Source organism: Polyergus mexicanus, unplaced genomic scaffold (genome assembly GCF_030449975.1).
Source record: "Polyergus mexicanus isolate NDT 795.1 unplaced genomic scaffold, iyPolMexi1.0 SCAF_21, whole genome shotgun sequence".
Taxonomy (NCBI): Eukaryota; Metazoa; Arthropoda; class Insecta; order Hymenoptera; family Formicidae; genus Polyergus; species Polyergus mexicanus.
Window position 1 is genome coordinate 2,687,905 of NW_027223341.1, and position 24,388 is coordinate 2,712,292.

General features: G+C 29.2%; 1 protein-coding gene and 1 pseudogene across 1 annotated transcript; one reads left to right on the plus strand and one right to left on the minus strand.

Annotated features, from left to right (window-relative positions):
* Positions 1–8,093: 8,093 nt before the first annotated feature.
* Positions 8,094–18,339, minus strand: LOC138942169 (nose resistant to fluoxetine protein 6-like; annotated as a pseudogene).
* Positions 18,340–21,684: 3,345 nt separating this feature from the next.
* On the plus strand, positions 21,685–22,891 carry LOC138942078 (uncharacterized). Its single transcript, XM_070312112.1, has one exon. It carries the CDS (start codon positions 21,753–21,755, stop codon positions 22,740–22,742), a length of 990 nt encoding a protein of 329 aa, XP_070168213.1. The 5' UTR covers positions 21,685–21,752; the 3' UTR covers positions 22,743–22,891.
* Positions 22,892–24,388: the final 1,497 nt, after the last annotated feature.

Below are 24,388 nucleotides of genomic sequence, written 5' to 3' on the forward strand. Positions count from 1 at the left end.
TAGAATAGAAGTATTGTATAGAATAAAAGCAGTATTGTATAGAATAAAATTTTATAACATTTTCCCTTTCTAAAAAAGGCATGTTAAGTCGATTCTCGCAAGTATTGTTGCCTCTTTTCCGCGATGCTGATTGGTTATCTCGATGCTGCGCTGTGCATTACTTCATATCGATAAAAGCCTGTCATGGTTGAGCGACGCGTTTTGACAGTTCAAATAGTGACGGTTCAATTGATAAAATCGTGTAATTTTTCCATTGACATTCTGAGGAAAACGGAGAATTAGAGTTAATATGTAAGTAATTATATATATATATATATATATATATATATGTATATATATTAATTATATATATTAAATATTAAATATTTTATTATATTTTTAAAAAATGGTTATGTTTTTATCATTATTTTTTTACTTTTTGCATATTTTTTTATAATTTGTTTGTAAAAACTTATATTACATCTAACTTAATTCTCATTTAATTATTTATAATGTTGAGAAACTTACATATATATATTTTTAATGTTAAATAATTTATTTCAGTATTATTTTGACTATTTCGTGTGTTGTATGCAAGTATACATACAAAATCTACAAAATCTACAAAAATATCATTAGGTAAGTTTAATAAATATTTTTAGGTAAGTGTTATTATAAATTTTTATAAATGTTTATACATATGGTATACAGTTTGTCTAATAAGAGCGTGATCGGCATAATTTATAGAAAAATTTATTCTTAACAAGATATTTCAAATATATAGAGACATTCTATTTGATTAGAACTAAAACGCAATTACGTTAATAATGTGTCCAGTCATCAATAGTATTGATAATTGATTGACATCTCCAAGGTATGCTTTGCATTAAATTGACAATGTATAGTTATTGTATAAAAGGAGTGATCTGGCATCGATCAATTGGATTAGCCGTTATAGTCGCCCGATGTAAATTCAATCGGAAAATATTTGGACATACATTAAACAGAAGCTTCGTGGAAGACAAATTTTTTTTTTGAAGCAGTTATCTCGAGAGATTTGTCAGATAAGAAGGTTCTTGCCGCATGAACGTTGTCAACTTAATGCAAAACATGCTTTGGAGAGATCAGTCAATTATCGACGCTATTGGTGATTGGACACATTATTAACATAATTGCATCTTATTGTTAATACTAATCCAATAGAATGTATTTATGTATTTTAAAATTTTGTTAAATATAAATTTTTATAAATTAGGTCGATCATACTCTTATTAAATAGACGGTATATATGAAGTGTGTTTCAAAATTAATAATACTTTTCTTAATTATTTATTTCAGTGTTATTTCGACTATTTCGTTGGTGTTGTATGCAAGTATATATACATATAAAATCTACAAAATATTAATAGGTAAGTTTAATAAATATTTTTAGATAAGTTTTATTAGAAATTTTTATAAATATTAATAAATTTTTATATTGTTTACATATATATATATATATATATATATATATATATATATATATATATATATATATATGCTAGGTATATAAATATGAAACCGGAATTTGCCCATAGATGGCCCTAGCTGTCAATGTAGTTACCGTCAAACCGCGTCATTGGCGCCATTTTCTTGTTTTGACATCTGATAAAGATTTTCAACTCACAACAATACAAGTTTCATACAACAGCATAGTTTTTAATAGCGTTGAACATGTCAAATTTTATGCCTGGAAACTACGATTTGCGGACAGCATTGATTTTCTGTTACCATTTGAAGAAAACTGCTGCAGAATCGCATCGAATGCTTGTCGAAGCTTACGGTGAGCATGCTCTTGGTAAATCACAGTGCTTTGAGTGGTTTAAATGATTCAAAAGTGGCGATTTTGACGTGAGAAACGAAGAAGAGTGTGATCTATTATGAGCTGCTAAAACCTGGCGAAACCGTTAATACTGAACGCTACCGACAACAAATGATCGATTTGAATCAAGCTTTGCGTGAAAAACGACCAGAATATCGAAAAAGGCAACACAAAGTGATTTTGCTTCATGATAATGCACCATCACACACAGCAAAACCGGTCAAGGAAACGATTGAGGCGTTTAGTTGGGAAATACTTTCGCATGCGGCTTACTCCCCAGACTTGGCTCCATCCGATTACTACTTATTTGCATCGATGGGACACGCACTTGCTGAGCAGCGCTTCACTTCTTACGAAAATGTACGAAAATGGCTCGATGACTGGTTTGCCTCAAAGGAGCAACAGTTTTTTTGGCGTGGCATCCACGAATTGTCAGAGAGATGGGAAAAATGTATAGCTAGCAATGGGCAATACTTCGAATAAAATATTTTTTATCATTTTTATACAATAAACGTGTATTTTCTATACAAAAATTCCGGTTTCATATTTATATACCTGGTATATATATATGTCTATCTAATAAGAGCGTGATCGGCCTAATTTATAGAAAAAAATTTGAATTTACCAAAATTTTAAAATACATGGAGACATTCTATTTAATAAAAGTTAAATGCAATTACGTTAATAATGTGTCCAGTCATCAATAGCGTTGATAATTGACTGACATCTCAAATGTTGTTGTATGTATGTTTGTTTTGCATTAAGTTGATAGCGTATAGTTATTGAGTGGTAGGAACAATCTGGCATCGATCAATTGGATTGGCCGTTATAGTCGTCCAATGTAAATTCTATCGAAAATATTTGGACATACATTAAACAGAAACTTCGTGGAAGACAAATTTTTTTTGAAGCGGTTATCTCGAGAGATTTGTCGGATGAGAAGGTTCTCGTCGCATGAATACGCTATGAACTTAATGCAAAGCATGCTTTGGAGAGATCAGTCAATTATCGACGCCGATGGTGATTAGATACATTATTAACGTAATTGCATCATAAATAGAATATATTTATGTATTTTAAAATTTTGTTAAATATAAATTTTTCTATAAATTAGGCCGATCACGTTATTATTAAAAAGACTGTATATACGAAGTATGTTTCAAAAGTAATGAGAAGGAAATTATTATGTTCAAGATGGTATTCTTGTGATACGTATAGAGGAGTTATTTGTGTTGGAGAGATTGCAGGTACATAGGCAGATAATATTTAGTTAACTTTATCTTTTTATAGTGTTGACATCATTTAATGTTGTTTAAAGTTATGTTCAAGTACCTCATCACGAGAAAAATCAGTATTAAGTAACGATACGCGATAAAATTTTATGTTGAATTATAAAAAATATTGATGTATATATGGCATAAGAAACTTTTAAAAAGAGTCGAGAAATCGTTTAAAATAAATTGATCTTGATGTTTGTTCATATCAAAAATGGATAGGAATATGTTTAAATGCTGATGGCAGTTTCTTCATATGCTTTATTTTTAACACATTTTAATTGTCTCGGAAATTTTTTTACAATTTCGATCTGTCATCAGTTATTGATTTTTTTAAGTCAGGTGATATTAATTTTTATTGCCCAGTTGATTTTACTTTGTTGTTTTCTATGTACGTGTACCATATATTATCTCTACATCGTATATTATGGCGATAGGCTAATATTAATAAATCATAAATCTTATACGAAAAATATTTAATTATTACATAATTTGATTAAATAATTAAATAATTAAATAATAATTGATTATTAATAACAAATAAAATATTAATAAGAAATAAAATTATTAATAACAATAATAATATTAATATTATATTATTAATATAAATATCAATAAAAATAATTATAAGTAATATTATTATTATTTTTATTATAAATATTATAAATATTATATTAGTAATATTTTATTATTATTTATTATTTTTAATATTTTTTATTAATAATTTTATTTATTATTTTTGATATTTTTTATTGATAATTAATTAGTATTTAATTATTTAATTAAAATATTTAAGAATTAAATGTTTTCTGTATAAAATTTATAATTTATAAATAATTAGTCTATCGCCATTGTTCGAAATCAAATTAAAGTCGATGGAAGACGAGGCGCCTTGTTCAAGATTTAGTCTAAGGCGATAGGAGATAGCGCGGCCGATCGATAATTTCTGCGAATTCGGATGATAGATATGACCGCTCTCGTTATAGTCGCTCTTTCTCTAGCTTATCGGGAGCTGCGAGTCTTTCGACACTCCAAGCCTATCACGGCACGTTAAACCATCAGTGGCGCCCAATCAGGGGCTGCTAGCCCCCGTCGCTCCAAAACTTCCGCGAATTTGTCTGATCATAATTGCCGCTCCCTTAAGACAAAGGCAAATTAAGTGAGTCGTTCTAGAACCTTCTAGAAGGATCAACGCGATATAAGACCAAGGGTAATCGACGCGTACAAGTAGTCTTTCTCGCTCTCTTGCGCTGCACAAATCGACTAAGTTCCGTCGCTACAGTTAATTCAGTGCGCTTTCGCGGCCCGCGACCCAGCGATTCTCTGTGCGGTCTTATCGGTCTCAGTGCGGTCTACTCGTATCAGATTATCTCCCCGTTACTAGCGGAAAGTGTCAAGACGCTCGTTATTCCTAGCGTTCCTCCTTACTCATCGAGCATAAAGTAACGTGGCACTCCTCACTCTCGCGTCCACTTATCGCGCTTTAACAGCCATAATATACGATGTAGACGTAATACACATGTACATAGAAAACGAAAATATAAAATCATCTGTGCAATAAAAATCAATGCCGTCTGATTTGAACAAATCAATAACAAATGAGAAATTGGTACGTGTAAATATATAGTTGCGGGCCTGAGCGCGCGAATTTCACGCGGTATCATTGGCAAACTTTAATCGTTTATATGGTAACTCAAAAACTATTGCAGCCTCAAAATTTTTGTATTAAAATTTTTGACTTTATTTTATCCAAAACAAGCTAATTAAATATTAAATATTAAATATACATAGATTGTAAACATTGTATATGTATACATAGAAAGTGTAAGTTGACGACATTAAAATTATTAGATTTTTATTTATTGAAAAATGCCATGAAATAAAAGTTGTAGAATTTATCGATCTTCCACATGTTCCCAAAGTTTTGATTTAATATGAGGATACTTTGGATACACGTGCACATATGTATACAGGATATGTTAGAATGCAATTGGGAGCTTTAGTGTCTACTGTGTTGAAGATAGAAAAAAATGGTAGAGGAAAAAGTTGAATGGCATAGCAATGTATATTTTTTTATTAATTAATTTTTTTTGTAAATGCAACGATGTACTGAAAAAGTGCAATTGCATTTTTTTAAATGAAATCATATATTTTTTATTGTAAAAGTTAATTCTTTTGAACATTTTGTGTATAAAAGTATTAAGCTAAAAGCTTGAACAAGTAATATTTTACGAGATATTTGAAATTTTTGAATGAGACATATGTTTTATCTAACAAGCAAATCTCGTAAATCCGAAAATTCTGATTTTGGTAAAATTTTACATATTTGTAAGAAAGTAAATAGATGAATTAAAAATTTTTTAGTTACTATCCAGAAACGATTCTAAGGAGTAAAGCCACCTCTCATATGTGAAACGGTTTTGTTTTTATCGATATATCTAAACAAATTATTCAAGATATTAGAAAATATTTTATTTTTATAAGTACACCTCTATTTAAACTCATTAATAAAATTAAAAAAAAAATTTTTTGAAATTATTTTTTCTAGATTTTATTAATGTAGTTAAATAGAGGTGTTCTTGCTATAAAACTTTAATATTAAACATTTTTTGATATCTTAAATAACTTTTTAGATACATTTATCTAAAGAACAAAAAGCTCTACATTGTATATGAAGGGTGGTATCATTTGTGGATAACTGAAAATTTTTAAGTTTATCTATTTATTTTCTTACATGTATGTAAAGTCATCAAAATCAGAATTTTCGTGAAATTCACTAAGATAAAGCATTATCAACATCAGCAACAAAAAATTTAAAATATTTGGTAAAATATTATTCTTTTGAGCATCTTATCTTAATACTTTTATACATAGAATGTTTAGAATAATCTTTTCGGTAACAAAAAATATATAATTTTATTTAAAAAAAAATGCAATTGAAAAAATTATGTTTTGTTATTAATTGCCAATATTAAAAATCTAATATTAAAAATAGTTCACCTTTCTTTAATATTTGAGGTTTTCGTGTTATACATGAATATTTTAGGTTTGGCTCCCGGGTTTGAGTAGTGTAATATTTTCTAAACTATTCAATATCTGAATTCCCTATGTTGGGATTGCATCAGAAATTGAACTGATAGAAAAAAATTACATTTGTAATTTCCTGTCAGTTGCTCTTTGCAAGCTTTATATAATTCTCATGACCAAATCTCAAATACGAGTTCGCGTGTCGCATAGCGGTAAACCAACGAACTAGCGGTTGAATACTATTGTTTGTAAAGTTTTTGGAATGTTGCGAACAGTAACATTTCTCATGAAATATTAAATAAATAATAATTTTGGATATATGAAAATGTGCGCATCAAATTCAATTATTAATATTAAACGAAATTAATGTTAACAATTAATTGCACATATATATGTCCTCTGGAAATCCAAAAGACATCCAATATAATAGACAGGGCAGATATATCCTACAAACATCCAGGGGTTATCCAGTGGACATTTATAGGACATTAATATTTATTATAATACTTAAGATTTCTAAATTATATTAAATAGCCGACACAACTAAAAATAATGATGTATGCATATTAAATTTTTATAAATATATTGATAATAATATCTTAAAACATCCTACAAATGTCCTGAACCGTCCTGGACATATTCAGGATGATCCTGAGGATGTTTTGTGCTGTCTAGGTATATATACTTACAGTCTTTGGCTTGTGTAGAGTTCTACAATTATTATTGTACAATTATCTTTGTCAGACAAGTCGCAGAGAGTTGAGACAAAAAAAGAACAAAAAAAGATCGCGCAGAGAAAGAATGCAGCACACATGTATATTTCTGCGGTTCAGAATAATATACTATCTATGCTTGCTCTCGCAGAGTCATCCATTGCAGAGTCCAATACTAATAATTAAACACACGACGGTCAACATGAGCATCAAATAATTCTCGACACAAAACCGATCACTGGAAACGATCACTTTTTGTTGTAACACGAAGGCACAATGCGTAATGCGTGGTAATGCGTATTCACTTTTTGCCCGCTTTCCCGCCAACAATAATTCAACCCTGAATTGTATCTTAACTAGATATAGGCAAACACGCGTTACCGCGATGCCAGCGCTATTTTAACACTGGTTTTTTATCGTCGCGATATTAAACGTTTAAGAGGACGCGAGAAAAAGCCGCATGTAATATGAATAAAAAAGTCGCGGAATTTATTAGTAGCATTGAGCAAAATACGCAAATGAAGAAACATATAACTATTCTACATACATTATATAACAATAGTAAACAGATGATATATAAATTTATATAATAAATATTATATAACAGCTGTTATTTTAATTTTTTACTCTAATGTTATATGACTGTTATAATACATATTTGCTAGTATATTATATAGCAACAGTAAACAGATGGTATATAAATTTACATAATAAATATATAACAGTTGTTATTTTAATTTTTTATTCCAATGTTATATAATTGTTATACTATGTGTTTGCTAGTATATTATATAGCAACAATAAACAGATGATATATAACAATTATATAATAAAAATATAATGCTGTTATTTTAATTTTTGACTCGAATGTTATATAACTGTTATAATATGTGTTTGCTGGGCGCATTGCATAAATAATAGAAAAAAATCAAACTATCGATTAAGAGTCTATTAGGAATTTGATCGATTCAAACGTTACTGATAATGAGATCCAATAATTTAAAATACACTCAACTAAGTATAAAATATACTCAACTAGTGAGCCGCGTATAGATGTATAATCTATCTGTGTATTACGCTTGACATGGCGCAAAACGACAATGTCCCTTGATAAAACAAAAAAATTTTTATTAAATGAAAGATGTATTTACATTAATGTATTTCAATATTACATTATATTATATACCTAATATAACATATTAAATATTACATATTTTAATAATAATTTAATATGCAAAATTACAATCTTTTGCGACATGTATATCTTCTGTTCTTGCGAGATTGAAGGAACATTCGCATTAGTAAGATATATGGTATTTCTGCCATTAAAGACAATACGTAAGCGCAAATATAACTAATCATCAAGTATCCTATAAACATTGGAATCTAAAAATTGATAATAAATGAATTGATAAAAAATCTTTTGTTAGTATCGAAATTTTAGAGATAATCTTTACTTACCAGAGGCAGTAATTCCAAATGAACGGATGTTTCACTAAAGGAACGAATTGATTGTATGACGAAGGGATTTACGAGATAAGCACAATAAGTAAGTTTGCTAAAAGGGATGAAGACTTTCGACGATAATAACTGATTAACAATACCTGCAACACAATAAAATAATTTGTATATATATATATATATATATATATATATGTGTGATGATAAAAATAAGACTTTTTTAAAATTATAGAATTATTTTTATGCGTTATGCTATTAGAAAAAAACTTATAAAAGTGTAAATTAAAAATAAATTAAATGAGAGATGCAAGGAATAAAATTACACAATATTATTGTTATATTAATTATAATATTACAACTTATTTGCGTAGATTTATGTGCAAATGTGTATATGTATGTGATAAGATTTGTTATATATATTTTATGAAATGTACTAACCACCATGCTTAGTAAAACACGCTATTACAATCCATGCTATACCTATGGCCCAAAGTGTTCTACTTAATGCAACATAAACAGCAGCATACAGAATAGATACGTTTCGTTCATAAAAGCCTAATAATACGAAAATAATACACGCGCTCCCAAGACACCAACATAAAATTACAATTTTCTGAAAGTAAATTGTACACAAATTGTAAAAATTCACAAATATTTAATTAAAATATAAATATATTAATATATATAAAGTAATATATCAATAATTAAATAAAATCATCTATTCATGTAAGTCATTTGTAACTATTTTTATAATTGTTTAATAATTGCTTATTTTTCACATTAAAAAGTCATATGATAATCAAATTATACTTTACTTTTCTCAAGACCAATTTTTTATTTAGTCTTCTTACAATGTAACCTGTAATTATCCCAATAATATATGGTCCTATTCTGATCCATGGGGGATAGTACAAAACACTAGAAAGTCTATATTGTTCGTCAAATCTGCAATAAGACAATATTTAAGTAATCTTATAATTAGTAAAATGTTTTTATTACTTACGTCGGAATATATTCGTAAATATATGAAATGTAACCAGTAAGTACAATAGAGCTTATTAAAAGTGCACCCAATACGACAACAGTCATGTAAAAGTACCTAAAATTAGCAATTTATATTTATTTAAATATATACCCAATATATTGTGCTGATTATAATATCCTCGATACATCGACTTACACAGTTGACAAAATCAGTAGCACAGTAGCAATTATAAAATATTGCATGTCATTGGCTAAATACCAACTCCAAATCATGCACTATAAGAAAATAGGAAATATAAAATAAAATTTTAATATTTTTTAAGCAAAATTGAACTAATTATAATTATTTAAAATATATTTATATACCATCGAATCGAGATCGAACAGATTATTTATGTATAAACAATTTCTCCACCAATATTTCGTACAAATTTCGTGCAATCTATAATTTGGATAAAATTGTGAATTCTTGTCGTACCAAGCCGAATTTAATTGCAGTATTCCTATCATCATCATGTAGGCAGGTGTCAACCTTAATATAAATTGTTTTGAGATATAAATATATATATACAATACATAAAAAGAGATAATATTATTAAGTTAAATTTTATTTCTAAATTGTTTTTATATGCATTGTTCTTATTTATTGCCTGTATAAATAAAGATAATAAGCGAGAAAAACGTACCGAACAAATCTTTTTATTATATGAATAAAGAATTCATTTAATTTTGCTTTGTAATTAATAGATGTGGTTTTATCTTTACCCATCTTATCCTTCAAATATAAATAGGTTACTAAAAATCCGCTTGTAAATAAGAAGGTATCTGTCGGTATGATTATGTTACTTAATACTTGAATGAAGAAATCCGGAATGATTCTCCATAAGAATGTTTTATTGTCTATATATACAAAATAATCTCTGTTATATATAGAAAACAAGATGTATATATGTATTAATTCTATAAGTCTTTTTCGAATTACTCACCGATATAATTCAACATGAAGAATATTGTATGAAGAAGAATTATCCAATTCATAGTCAGAAATTTTAAACCGTGAATAGTAGGTATTGCGTTAGCATCCAATTTTGTGCTGAATATTATTTTTGTATTTGTGTATACAGAAAAACATATCAGTATTTTTCCAATTCTATTTTCTCGATGTGAAAATAAAGATGTTATTTCCATTTCCTCGGACATGTTCTCCACATCTATATCGCAAGATAGAATTTTCAGTAATATATTTATATAAAAATCAACATATGCTTTAACTAAATAAGGAAACTTGAAGAAAGAAGCATTATTTAAACTTAAAAAAATATACGCATATACAAGATGACTATTAATATATAAATTTTTGCTGATCTTTATTAAAATATTTCCTTATTAAATTATTCGACTTGAAAATACACTGATTTTAAATAGTCAAATATCATTTTAATGTGCATAAGCGTGAGTTTCAAATACAAATATAATATTGTACATAAACAAAATTACGAATAATTTAAATACGATACTTACTAGCTGTAGTATTAGTTTTATCTTTTGCAAGTAAATATTTTTGATGCACGAATATATCGTACATTGTTCCAATTATCATCATAAAAAAAGTAAGCGCTAAAACACTACAATTATAAAATAAATACAAAATATATCTCTCTATTATTTCAAAATGTTGAAAGCCATACAAAAATTTGATTGTTATTATTCACTATTCAAAAAACAAAGACTAAAAAACAGTATTTTATACACTAAAAATTAGGCTATTTTTGAGCCGTTTAAATCCGCGAAAAATCATCGTAAGAAAAAAATTAAAAAAGCATTTTGAAACTTAAAATTTTAACTTTAACGCGCTCTCAACAGTTTTCTCAGATTTTTATATTTTTCTTGTTCTGTGCTTTAAAAACGAATACATTGTTTTGTTCTTAAAATTACGTAGTTTTAATACTTTGCAGCTCGATAAAAAAATTTTTCTCGAAAAATTTATTTCAAGTTTCATAAACTATAACATTTTACCTACAAAATGCTATTTTTTAATAATTTTTTTGACCGAGTTACTTGATTTTGAAACCTGTATTTTTTAGAAATAATGTCGATACTCGGCGATATCAGATTAAAATTAAAAAAGCCTGAAGTTTCAACTTTAACGGACTATCGAATTTTTTATATTTTTTTTATTTTTTCAATTCTGTGCCTTAAAAAGAATGTTTAAGAGATACTAGTTTAGTTTCAAAATCGTGTGACTCGGTCCAAAAAAAAAAAAATGAAAAAAACTAGAAAATTCCTCTCTAAAAAGGTCATGTTATTGATATTGTTGCCTCTTTTCCGCGATGCTGATTAGTTCTCTCTTTTAAAACTACCAAAAAACGCGCTAAAAAGTTAAAACTTCAAGATTCAAAATGTTTTTTAATTTTTGGTCTGATGATTTCTTCACGGAGTTTCAGCGTTTTAAAAATAACCTATTTTTTAGCGGATGAGAAGTGTTCCTTATTTTTTTTGAGTAATGTATTGTTATTTGCTGGTAAAATAATTATTATTTTATAACAGAGTGTTTCATTCATAAAAACCATCTCTTCTTTCAGTTTTGACAATAAAATTCCAAAGCGAAGCAATTTGAAATTTCTACAAAAATGGCGATAATTTGAAAACAACGCATTTCCGGACCTATGTTTATACTAAGTTTTTTTTCTTGTTTGTGGGTCCTCAATAACCTCTCGAGCGATGGACCTCTACTTCTGAAACATCTGTATATTATTAATTATATATTTTCTTTGCTTTTTTTATATACCAGATGAAAAATATTGCATCATTAGATAACCATTGTTGATCGTCTTTTAGATTTTTAATCTCGATCAATTTGAAATCCACGGAATAAAGGTCACTGATAGAAAAGATTCTATCGCGAAATATTTTTTCCAGAATTAAAGTTAGATCATTTATAGAACATGATGCTGGTAAACAAAGGCCGAGCGTAATTAAATCCTAAAACAGAATATATTGTATAGTACATATTAAAATACTTTTGTGTGTATATGTACATATATTATATAATATAGAACATTTTATAAATGCACCTTATATAATTATGTATATTAGAATGTTTAAAAGAAACAAATCAGAGTTTATTTTAAGATTTAAGAAAAAACATAATATCTATGATTAGTTTGTTATTTAATATTGTATATATATATATATTATTGCTAATAATATGTACTGAGTGATTCAGGATCACTGCGACAAACTCTGAGGTACGCGATATGAAACCTATCGTTCCTCAGAGTTTGTGACAGACAATTATATATATATAATTTGATAAAAAATTGAAAAATCTATATTAGTTCACTGGCTTTAATTTAATTTATAATTTGATATTCTTTCTAGCTAACTTTATGTATGGGTAGAGAGAAAAAGAGAGAGAAGTTTATTTTATAAAAATGAGCTTACTTCATTGGTATCGACATTCATATGGTATTGAAGAGTACTGTTGTGTGTGAAATGAGAAACAAAGTAATTTACTTCGAAAGGCGGAAATTCCTTTTGTGGATCACGATATATCGTATTATTTAATATATGCCGTTCTGCGATTTCTAGAGGAGCTGTATTCATTGTATCGAGACATTGACTACGACTCCCTAGCTAGTAATTATTTCCATAAAGAAAGCCTGGTTTAAATCCCCCGCTAGAATCCAGCACTCAAAAATATAAAATAAACAATTATTATTTAAACATAGATATTGAACAATAATTTTTATTTATTATTAGTACATCATCAATGTTTTCATTCATTGTTGAATTTAAAAAGTAATCTTTAAATATTTCATTATTTAGACCCGATCGCACCAATGTTTTTTTGGCTTTAAGCGAGATCTAAAACTTTTTTGGCTTTTGGTAATAATTAATGTCATATGTCTTTTGGCTTTATTAGACTTTAAACTAATCAAAGATTAAATTATAGTCTAAAGCTTAAAGCCAAAAGCCAAATGACATTGACTATTGTCAAAAGCCAATATACAATAGTTTTAAATCTCGCTTAAAACCAAAATAACATTGATGCAATTAGGAAAGAGAATTAGAATATCGGGAATTAAATTATTGAATACTTATACAATTTGTGTTATATTGTTATTATTTAATAATCATAGAATCATGTTTTAAATAAAGAATTTTAAATAATTTTTCTCAATAAGTTTTATATTTTTGCGAAAAATAACATTACTGTACATCTTAATATACTGGGTGTCCCATGGGCGTGTTATTAAAATCATTTAGAGTTGAAATTGTTTAATAAACATATGTCTATAAATGCTTCTTAATAAAATTACTATCATTCAAAGTTGATGTAAATATTTGAAAAAGGAAAGAAAAAAGATTTTTAATTTAACTCATTTTAACTGTTTATTTACAAATGCATTACAAATTCTATTCAAATTCACATTTGAAAAATCACAAATCACAAAATCACATTATTTACATCAACTTTCAATGATTATAGTTCTGTTAGGAAGCATTTACGGACATATGTTTATTAAACAATTTCAATCCTAAACGACTTCATTAACACGCCCTTAATGTATAAATCTCGAATCGTGAGACATTCTGTATAATAAAATAATAATAAAATATATAAGAAAATATCTCAATGTATGATTAAACTAATAAGGTAACATTATCAGTTTTTTATTTTACGGCTGAGGGTTAGTAGCATTATAGGGGGGAAAAAAATTATATACAAACTTATTTCATTAACAAATAAAAAACAGTAAAATAAAATGTTAAAAATAAAATTGAAAATTGAATTTTAAATATTAAATTATAATGATTATGTCAGTGACTAAACTGAAAAATGATCACATTCCATTAAAATAAGAGATCCCATACTATTTAAATAGTGATCATCTTCCTATCTAATTCATGAAACCGGTTTATGATGTAACGAAAGAAAGTTTGAACATCTCTTGGAATAAAGCATACGCCTCATGTAGAAATTCCAAATATTTCGTAAAATTATATCGACATACGGATAAAAATAGGCTAATAAGAACCGGATGCAGTAAGTCAGCACAAAAAAATTCGTATAAAAATCTTCTTTAATAAACGTTTTGGTTCTTTTTCCGGACCATCTTCAGCAAATTAACAGATAAAAACTCGTATGTCCTGACCTTTGATTCCGTAGTGAATTTCCTATCGGTTCTAGCTATTAAGAGATGACATAATGTTCACAGGATACGACATTATAAAGCTGGAGGGAAATAATTAAAGATCAATAATAAAAAAGAAAATCTTTCCGAGGTATGAAAAACTAAAAATTTTTTTAAATAAATAAAGAGTAGCAAGATGATTCATCAAATTAAACACAAAACAGAGAGCCGAGATCAAGAACATCCGAGAGACATACGACACACACTATACAATAATAAATAATAATAACACATGGATGTTCGAGACAAAATCTGTCATTGTAACATTTGCCTTCTGTACAACATAAATAACTCACTCTTATTCTACATATTTTATTATTGTCACATTTTTGATATAATATATTCCATATACTTTGTAATTGTGTTGAGGATAGTCCAAAAAAAGGAACCGAAACGTACGCTTTTTGTGAATTTGTCTATCACGTAGTCAAAATATCAATGTTATTTGATTGTGATAAAACATTACGCACAAATTACTGTGCTGACTCTTGATTGCCTTTTATCTCTTTCGTATAAATTTTTTACCAATTAGTTTTTTTAATTTTCGAGTGTTTTGATATAATCATGATTAAATAAATAGAATTTTACTTACTTTTCAAGCTTCACAATATTCGTTGATCCACGGCGTCTCGGAAGTCTCGTAATTCCTTTCCGCATATAGTTGAGTTAATAAGATCGGCTCTCAAAGCAACGATATAAACTGGCAATGTATTACTAATAACTTTTTTATATTCATTCTTGTCAAATTTGTTAACTTGCGCAAAAACACTAATTAAGGCGTCAAAATTTACACAAATATATAAAATAAACACAAATCGATAAAATAACATAATGCAGAATATTTCAATATCAATTATAAACTGCAACAAACTTCAGAATTTTATTTATTCTTTGTTGGTTTTAATAATAATAATAAATGCAACTAGTAACTTTGTTGAAATAAGAAGATTTATCACAGATAAGCAGATATATCGGCGTGCGCGTGTCTGGACTCGAGTTTCGGTTGTGAGACTCACTTCTCGTTCTGTCGTATTTAATTCTGCGTGACTTTAACTTAATAGTGACTGCCCGCGTAATGTTAATGATAGAGATTGCCCATCGCTTATTATCTTAGTAATCGGCCTTTTTATTATATCCCCTTGGTTTCCCGGGAGGGGATATTTGGCGGCCAGGCTGCGTGTCGTGTCGCTCGATTTTGACGGCAAGATCCGGATGCAAGCTGGGAAGTTCTAAGTAAGACTTCTTTTTGCTTGCAGTTTCGCAATTTTCTTATTCCGCTTACCCTGATTTCCGCGTTTTCGCAATAAAGTAATTGCGCGGTCGCTCGGGTTTCGCGCGTGGCTCGCCTTGTCAGCAGAGCTGCCAGTTCGTGGGAAATGGGAGCCCCCACCAATTACCACGAGACTTACTAACACAGACGTAGCGGCTACATCTCTGTTAGCAAGTCATGGTAAGTGGTGGGGGCTCCCATTTCCTACGAACTGGCAGCTCTGCTTGTCAGCGTTTCGCTCGGTCAACGCATAGTATAAAAAACATAGGTAGTTAGGTAGTGGGGATGGCTAACAAAATTAAAAAAATATAAGATATTTGAAAAACTTATTCGCATCAATGAAGATAATGATATATCTTTTAAACGAGAGCGTCTATCTATTTTGATATATTTCTGTTGGGAAAAATAACATTTATACAAATAGATCAAATTAATTTGTTCTGCGCGTGCTGGTAATACATTGCGCAATTGTTTTAACCGATTGTTATTTGTTTTAAAGCGTGTGTCAGCAGAACGTCTTACTTCGAAAGAGTGCTCGGTTCAAGTTAGTATAGTTAGTTCATTGACTTGTTCATATTTAATTCTTCATCGAAAATCTGAAGGATGGCTGATTCAAGTAAGCAGAGATGCGAGCAACGGTACTTTAAGGTTTGGGAGGATATTTTCTTCGCATTTATTCGCAATCGGACAATTTGTCTTTTATGTGGTTATGAGCCTTCTGTTGTAAAAAAGTACATTCTCGAAAGTCATTATAGAATTAAACATTCCGGAGAATATTCAAATCATGCGTGTCAGGAAAAATTAAAAATACTTGAAGGATTAAAATTAGTTTATCAGGAAGGTGATAGCATTTGTCAGAATACATTAATTTCTAACGCCGGTCATGATAATGAAAAAGCTGTAGCTGCATCGTACGCTATTTCTTTTCTTATTACGAAACATTCCAAGCCATTCGCTGATGGCAAATTCGTAAAAAAATGCCTCGTTGAGGCAGTAAAATCCTATGACAAATAGATTAACTGTTGACGAAGCTGCGAGCCTTTCGCTTCGTATTCAAATAGTTAATAATATTGCGTCTTCTATCAAAAATAAGTTAAAATTCTCGTTAGCGACTTGTTCGTATTTTTCATTGTGTCTTGATGAAAGCACCGATAATCGACACGTAAGCCAATTGAGTATTTTTATTCAAATTGTCCAAAACGATTTCTCATGTGTCGAGGAGCTTTTAGATTTAGTTGCATTGCATGGCACAACAACGGGTCTTGATATCTTCAGAGCAGTAAAAAACGCTCTCAAAGAATTTAATGTAGACTTTACAAAATGTTCGGCTATAATAACTGATGGTGCCAAAGCAATGACTGGCTCACAAAATGGATTCCTCGGTCTAATCAGGCAGCAAAATTTAAAATTTCTCACATTATTCATTGCATCATTCACCAAGAAGCGTTATGCGGGAAAGCTGTTAAACTTTGTAAATGCAGACAGTCATAAAAATTATTAATTTTATTAAAAATGGTAATAAATTTCTTTCTCATCGAAAGTTTTAACACTTTTTCAAAGAGCATAACGCAGTTTATACCGATGTTCTTTTATACTGCGTAGTTCGCTGGCTTATGTTAGTGCCGGAAAATGTTTGAAAAAGTTCTTTGCAATGAAAAAAGAAATCTTCCTTTTCTTGCAAGAACTATCTACTGCAAAATGCGACAAAAATAAATTTTTGGGGGAAAATTTAGAATTTCTTTGTAAACTCGCTTTTATTACTGATTTGAGACTAACCATTTAAATATCTTAAATTCAAAGCTCCAAAGAGGTAATCAAATTGATTCTCAATTTTTTAGTGCCATTGATTCTTTCCGCAGACAATTATTATTATTTAAAAATCATATAGAGGCAGGTACTTCATATTTCTTCGCATCCTGTCAGATTCTTTTCGAAAAGCATGGCACAAATTGCAATTTTCAGAAGCATCTTTACTTAATCGATTCACTAATAAATCAATTTAATACGCGGTTCAATGATTTTGGGATATTTAAAAATGATATAATTCTTCTCGAGTATCCTTTTACCCTGCAAATCAAAGAACAAAATATAGAACTGCAACAGGAACTTTGCGATTTACAATGTGATCTTTCCCTTAAAACGCGATCGAAAAAAGGGAATAGAACTCTTCAAAATTTTAGACGTATTAGCGACTTAATCGAAGTTTAGAAATTTCGGTCTTCGATTTTTTTCCATGTTTGAATCTACCTATTTATGTAAATGTTCTTTTTCCAAAATGAAATATATTAAAACAGACAGACGCTCTTGTTTGAAAGATGCATCATTATCTTCGCTGATATGCAAATAAGTTCTTCAAATATCCAGATAGATATTCTATCCATCATCGAATCATGCGAACGACGTAATCGTACAAAATTTTAATTTAATGAATTTTAAGATTATTACTTATATTTTTTAAATTTTGTTATTTCCTCCTTTAGTTGGTGGCTATTTTTCGTTATTCTTTTTCTTTAGTGGATTAGGCCTACAAGAGAAACCACTGAAAAAAAACGCGTCAACAATAGTACCTCATGGGTGACGTGGAAATCTATTGCTAAAAATATAATAATTATAATTACGTTATTCTAATTTATATAATGACATCATATACTGGGGATATCCAAAAGTCCATAATTTAAATAATATCGTTCATAAGTATCTCATGCTTTTAATAAAAGCGTCTTTTATAAATCTCGTCTCTTTAAATTTATAATTATTTATTAATTTATATACCGGGAACAGTTTCCGCACGCGAGACATTTAACAAATTTAATCTGTCGAATATAATTTAATAATTCTATGAAACTAAATATGTGCACAGGGCACGAAATTTACTTGGTACTATACCAAGATTTTTTAGAAAATAATCTTAATTCGAGATTTATAATAACCCCTCTTTACCCCCCTGGATAAACAAAGGCGAGAAAAATATCGGGGCAAAGTCGCTGAATCGGGAATCGAACCCGAGTCTTTCACTTGCCGGGCGACTGCTCTTACCTCTGAGCTATTCAGACCCCACACCACCAATACTTCTCATTCGCTTTATAATAAGAGGGGTTAATATAAGAGGGGATAATATAAGAGGGGATAATATAAGAGGGGATATTATAAATCTCGAATTGAGATCATTTTTAAAAAAATCTTGGTATAGCACCAAGTAAATTTCGTGCCCTGTGCGCATATTCAGTTTCATAGAAAACTTATTTTTCTATGAAACTAACGCACTACTATCCGCGTTCTGGCTCTTATTAGCCCGCGATTATTTAAAATTTGTGATGTCACACGAGAGCCTAATTTCTTAAATTTGATAATTTAATAATATTTTAGGATTATTATATCGTAAATGTAATTAATAATCGAGTATTGAAACTTTGTTCTTGAATTAATTATTTGAAAAAATTCTAAAGAGATCGCGTTTAAAACATTGATATTTGGCAGTAAGGGAGTACGGAACCGCATAGCGGTACACCGTACCTAAGACAGAGCACCGCATGCTTGGTTTTGGTTTCTTGGCGTGGATCTTAAGACGCAAGGGGGGCGCGATAGGCGTTGACTCTCGGAAATCGGCTGAAATGTGCAAATCATTTCATGCACTAATCTAGACTGAGCGTTTATTTAAATTTAAGGAGTGGAGATAAAAATACACGTAGAAAAGGACATACTCTGTTTTGTGTCCCTTGCGTTCTCTCTCGTTCGCACGTAGCGTAGCGAAAGTACGCTATGCTACGTGCGAGCGAGAGAGAACGCAAGGGACACGGAACAGAGTATGTCTTTTTCTACGTGCACCTTGGCCCCCACTCTTCACTCGGTATAGATATACTATGTCTATGGTCGCCTCTCTGATTATATAGGACTCTAGGAATGAGTATATCGGAGTGTTCACGACAAATAATCGGATCTCTGATCGGACTGAACAGTGGTACTCAATTGATAGACTTCAAAATTTCTCTGGATTAATCCGATTCAATGATCCGTGTCTCTGAAGGACGCGTAATTCTTTCAGTTGTCATAGCGAAGCGCGCTCGCAAAACGCTTTTCCCACTGCTTCGCCGCGGGCCTAGTATCTAGTGACAGTGGGAGGTGTTTTCGCGCCGCGAGCTTCTCACGGCACTTCGTAGTTTGATTTATTACAATTAATATTTTCTTAAATATTGAGAAAATCGCAAAATGGTACAGGACTTTTCTGTTCAGAATAACACCCTCTATCTTCCCTTAAAGGATGTTGCGCGAATTTTCGGACACCCTGTATATTAATAAATAAATTTTTATCAGTATTTTGCTGACATAATAAAATTTGTTTTCTGTAAAACAGAAAATAAATAAATTTTAACCTCACTTTATTTTATTATTAATTTTTATACCAACTAAATAAGTAATATCGAGCAAAATATCAATTTACAAAAAAAATCTTAAACTAAAAAAATTGTATATAATACATATAGCAATTAACAATAACGATTAAATTTTACCATAAATTTCTGATTTATCTTGTAATTATTAATTTTTGAGAGGATTTTATCAATTGAATATATAATATGCAAGGTTTTTATTTGTTAAAATATAACTTTGATTTTTTTTATTGAAATTAATAATATGAAAATAGATTCTTTCTTTTGATGATAATTTCTAATTGTATGCATAAAATGCATTTTATATAATTTCTATATAAATTAAGGATATGTAAATATATATATATATATATATATATATATATATATATATATATAAGTATGTATCTGTAATTATTTTATAATATGCTACTGTATGAAAATAATTAATCTATATCTTATTTGCAGAGAATACAAAATGGATATATTTGTATTATGGGATATTTTTTAAAATAATGACGAAGAAAATGAAGATTTAGAAATAGCACATTTAAAGAGAATCACATCTGAAAATCAATAATTATTTTGAGAATGTTATTCTTTATTATTCTTTAACATGTAATGTTAAAGCTGTATCTATGTATTATTTATTTTTTTCATAACATTGATATTGATATTTACAACACAGCTGACTTTATTTTATCGTTTTCTATATATTACACATGATATGTATTATGCTTACATCGTATATTATAGTTAATATTAACAAATTATAAATCTTATACGGAAAACATTTAATTCTTGAATAATTTAATTAAATATTCGAATAATTAAATAATAATTATTTATTAATATTATATATATATATATATATATATATATATATAATTATAAAATATAAATAAATAATAAAATAAATTACAAAATTCAAGTAATACAATTACAATACAATTTAATATATACACATACATATATTTACTCAAATAGTAAATGCATGAACATACTATGAATATCTCTTTTTCGAGTATTGATTAAATTGTATTACTTGAATTTTGTAAGTTAAACATAAGAAAAATTAAATGATAAATTTCTTTTATTTTGCATTAATATTGAATAAGACGGAAAAGATAAAGCAGTATAGACGAAGCAATTTCAATTAAGAGATAATTTAGTACAAAATCAAGCGAAAAAAGCTTAGAGAAAGAAGATTAGAGAAAGAGGTAAACTATATATATGTATATTTATTAATATATATATATATATATATATATATATATATATATATATATATATATATATATGTAAAGAAAAGTACTTTCTTCATTTGAATCGGCCGCGCTACATTAGTGATAGTAGGCTTAAGTTGGTAACATTGATCAAGAGAGATAGATAGAGAAGGAGATAGAAGATGATAAGCACGTGTGCGGAATTTGCAAAAGTCATTGCGATAGAAAGATTGTTCGAATAAAGAGTGTAGAGAAAGAGTAATTAGAGGTGTAACGGAGAAAGAAACTTTAATTGTTGTTTCTCTTGTTACAGAGCAACACATTGGGTCTTTTTTCGAAATCCTCAATAATAGAATCGCCTTACAAAACGACAATTTCAGTCAGTTACAAGAATGGATAAACTACAATTCGAATTCACAATAGTCGCTTCTCCAAAAGACGAAAAATCGAATACGATAGGCATAACCTCAATTAGAACGGAAGACGGATTAACGTATGTCTTACAAGGAGACCATAAATACATAGCCAACCATACAGAATTAATGAAAACAGAAAATCATGTGAAAGCAAAGAATAGTTTAAAAAAAAGACATCAGTCAAGAAAAGTATGGATCTCTATGACAGAAGAATTGAAAAAAATTTATATGGACGAGGATGGTAATATACAGTTTGCAGATGAATATTTACAAGAAATAGAAGAAAAAGACAGAGCTGATATAAGGAAAGATGATTTGAGTAAGATACTAGAAAAATTGATGGAAACATCACAGAAAAAAGAAGGGGAGAAAAATTTAAAACAAATTGCAGATAAGTATATGATTGAGAAATTTACTAGTAAACACTCAAACGCCAAACAATGGATAGAGACATTTGAGAAGGAGTGTACAAGGTTTGATATCATAGAAGATGAAATGAAAATAGAGATATTAAGATTGTTTTTGGATAAATCTTGTTCAGATTGGCACTGTGCAACGTTAACGAAACTGACAGTTACTGCTAAATGGAGGGAATGGAAAAATAAATTTCTAGAAACCTTTGCTGATAAAGGATGGAACACGGTGACATATGCTTTGTCATTCAGATATAAGGAAGGATCTCTTATTGATTACGCAATGAGAAAGGAAAGACTTTTGCTCGACATGAATAAAAATATGGACACAAAAACATTAACGACCTTAATAGCAGTGGGACTGCCAGGCTTCATAATGGATAAAATAGATAGAGAAGAATGTGAAGATTCAACAAAACTATTTAATGAAATAAGAAGATATGAGAGTTTGGTGAATAAAAAAAATTTTCTACAGAAGAAAGAAGAAAGATTGGAGAACAAAAGAAAAACTGGATATAAACTCAGCTTTCTGGTCCATCCCACTCCGAATTGAAGACAGAAATAAAACAGGTTTCGTTACACAAGATGGACACTACCAATGGACCTGTTTACCATTTGGTTTGAAAACATCGCCGGCAATTTTCCAGCGGATCCTAAGTAGCATACTAAGAAAACATCGATTAATAGAATTTGTAGTAAACTACATCGATGACATCTTGATATATTCAACGTCGTTCGAGGAACATGTGGAACATATAAAGCAGGTATTAGAATCAATAATAAAAGAAGGCTTTAGATTGAAGTTTAAGAAGTGTACGTTCGCTTCAGATTCGATTAAATATTTGGGCCATATAATACAGAACAATTCGGTAAAACCAATTAAAGACAACCTAGCTTCAATTAGAGATTTCCCCACTCCAAAGACGCAAAAAGATATAAGACGATTTTTGGGGAAAATAAACTTTTATCATGAGTACATACCAAGAAGCGCAATAATTTTAGATCCGCTACATAAGCTGTTACGGAAAAATGAAAAATATATATGGTCGGAAGAGTGTGAAAAATCATTTAAGAAAATAAAAGAACTCATGTGCTCCCAACCAATATTAGAAATATTTGATAAAGATTTACCTATAAAAATCTACACAGACGCTTCATTAGAAGGTATTGGCGCAGTGCTGAAATAAGAGCAACCAGGGAGAAAAGAAAAGCCAGTTGCATATTTTTCGAAAAAACTGAATAAAAAAAGAAAAAAGCCATATATCTAGAGTGTTTAGCAATAAAAGAAGCGGTAAAATACTGGCAACAATGGCTAATAGGAAGATCCTTCACAGTATACTCAGACCATAAGCCTTTGGAAAACCTAAATATAAAAGCAAGAACAGATGAAGAACTGGGTGATCTAACCTATTATTTATCGCAATACGATTTCAAGATAACATATTTACCAGGAAAAAATAATGTAGAAGCAGACTGTCTGAGCAGAAACCCAGTGTTGGAAGCAAAAGAGAACAAAGAGGAAGTGTTGAGAATAGTAAACTTAATAAAAATAGATGAGATAAAAAGAGACCAAGAGAAAAACCGGGCAATAAAAAATGAGAGACCAAACATAATAAATAAAGATCGAATATTTTACAAAAAAAAAAAAAAAAGAAAAAATAATTCTATCAGAAGATTTCAGTAAGAAGATTATCAAAGAAGTCCACGAAGAATGGTGTCATATAGGCATTAGACAAATGCAGAAGAAAATTAGCCCAATCTACACAGCGAAAAACTTGACAAGAAACATAAAAGAAGCATGCAAAAATTGTGAGGTATGTAAGAAAAATAAATCGAGAGGGCAAGGAAAATACGGGCTAATGTCACACTTGGGACCAGCAACAAAGCCATTTGAAATAATGTCGATAGACACCATTGGCGGCTTCGGAGGATCTAGATCAACGAAGAAATATTTACATTTGCTAGTAGATCATTTCACAAGATATGCCTTCATTTCAACATCAAAGACACAGAGCGCTAATGATTTTATCAGATTAGTGAAAAACGTGACAGAAACGGATGAAATTGGAATGATCCTCACAGACCAATACCCAGGAATAAACTCAAAGGGATTTAAAGAATTCCTACAAAAAAATAATGTAAAACTGGTCTTCACAGCAGTAAATACACCTTTCTCCAATGGCTTGAACGAGAGACTAA

Coding starts and splice junctions, on each gene's coding strand:
- LOC138942078 (XM_070312112.1), top strand. CDS start 21,753: ATGGATAAACTACAATTCGAATTCACAATAGTCGCTTCTCCAAAAGAC.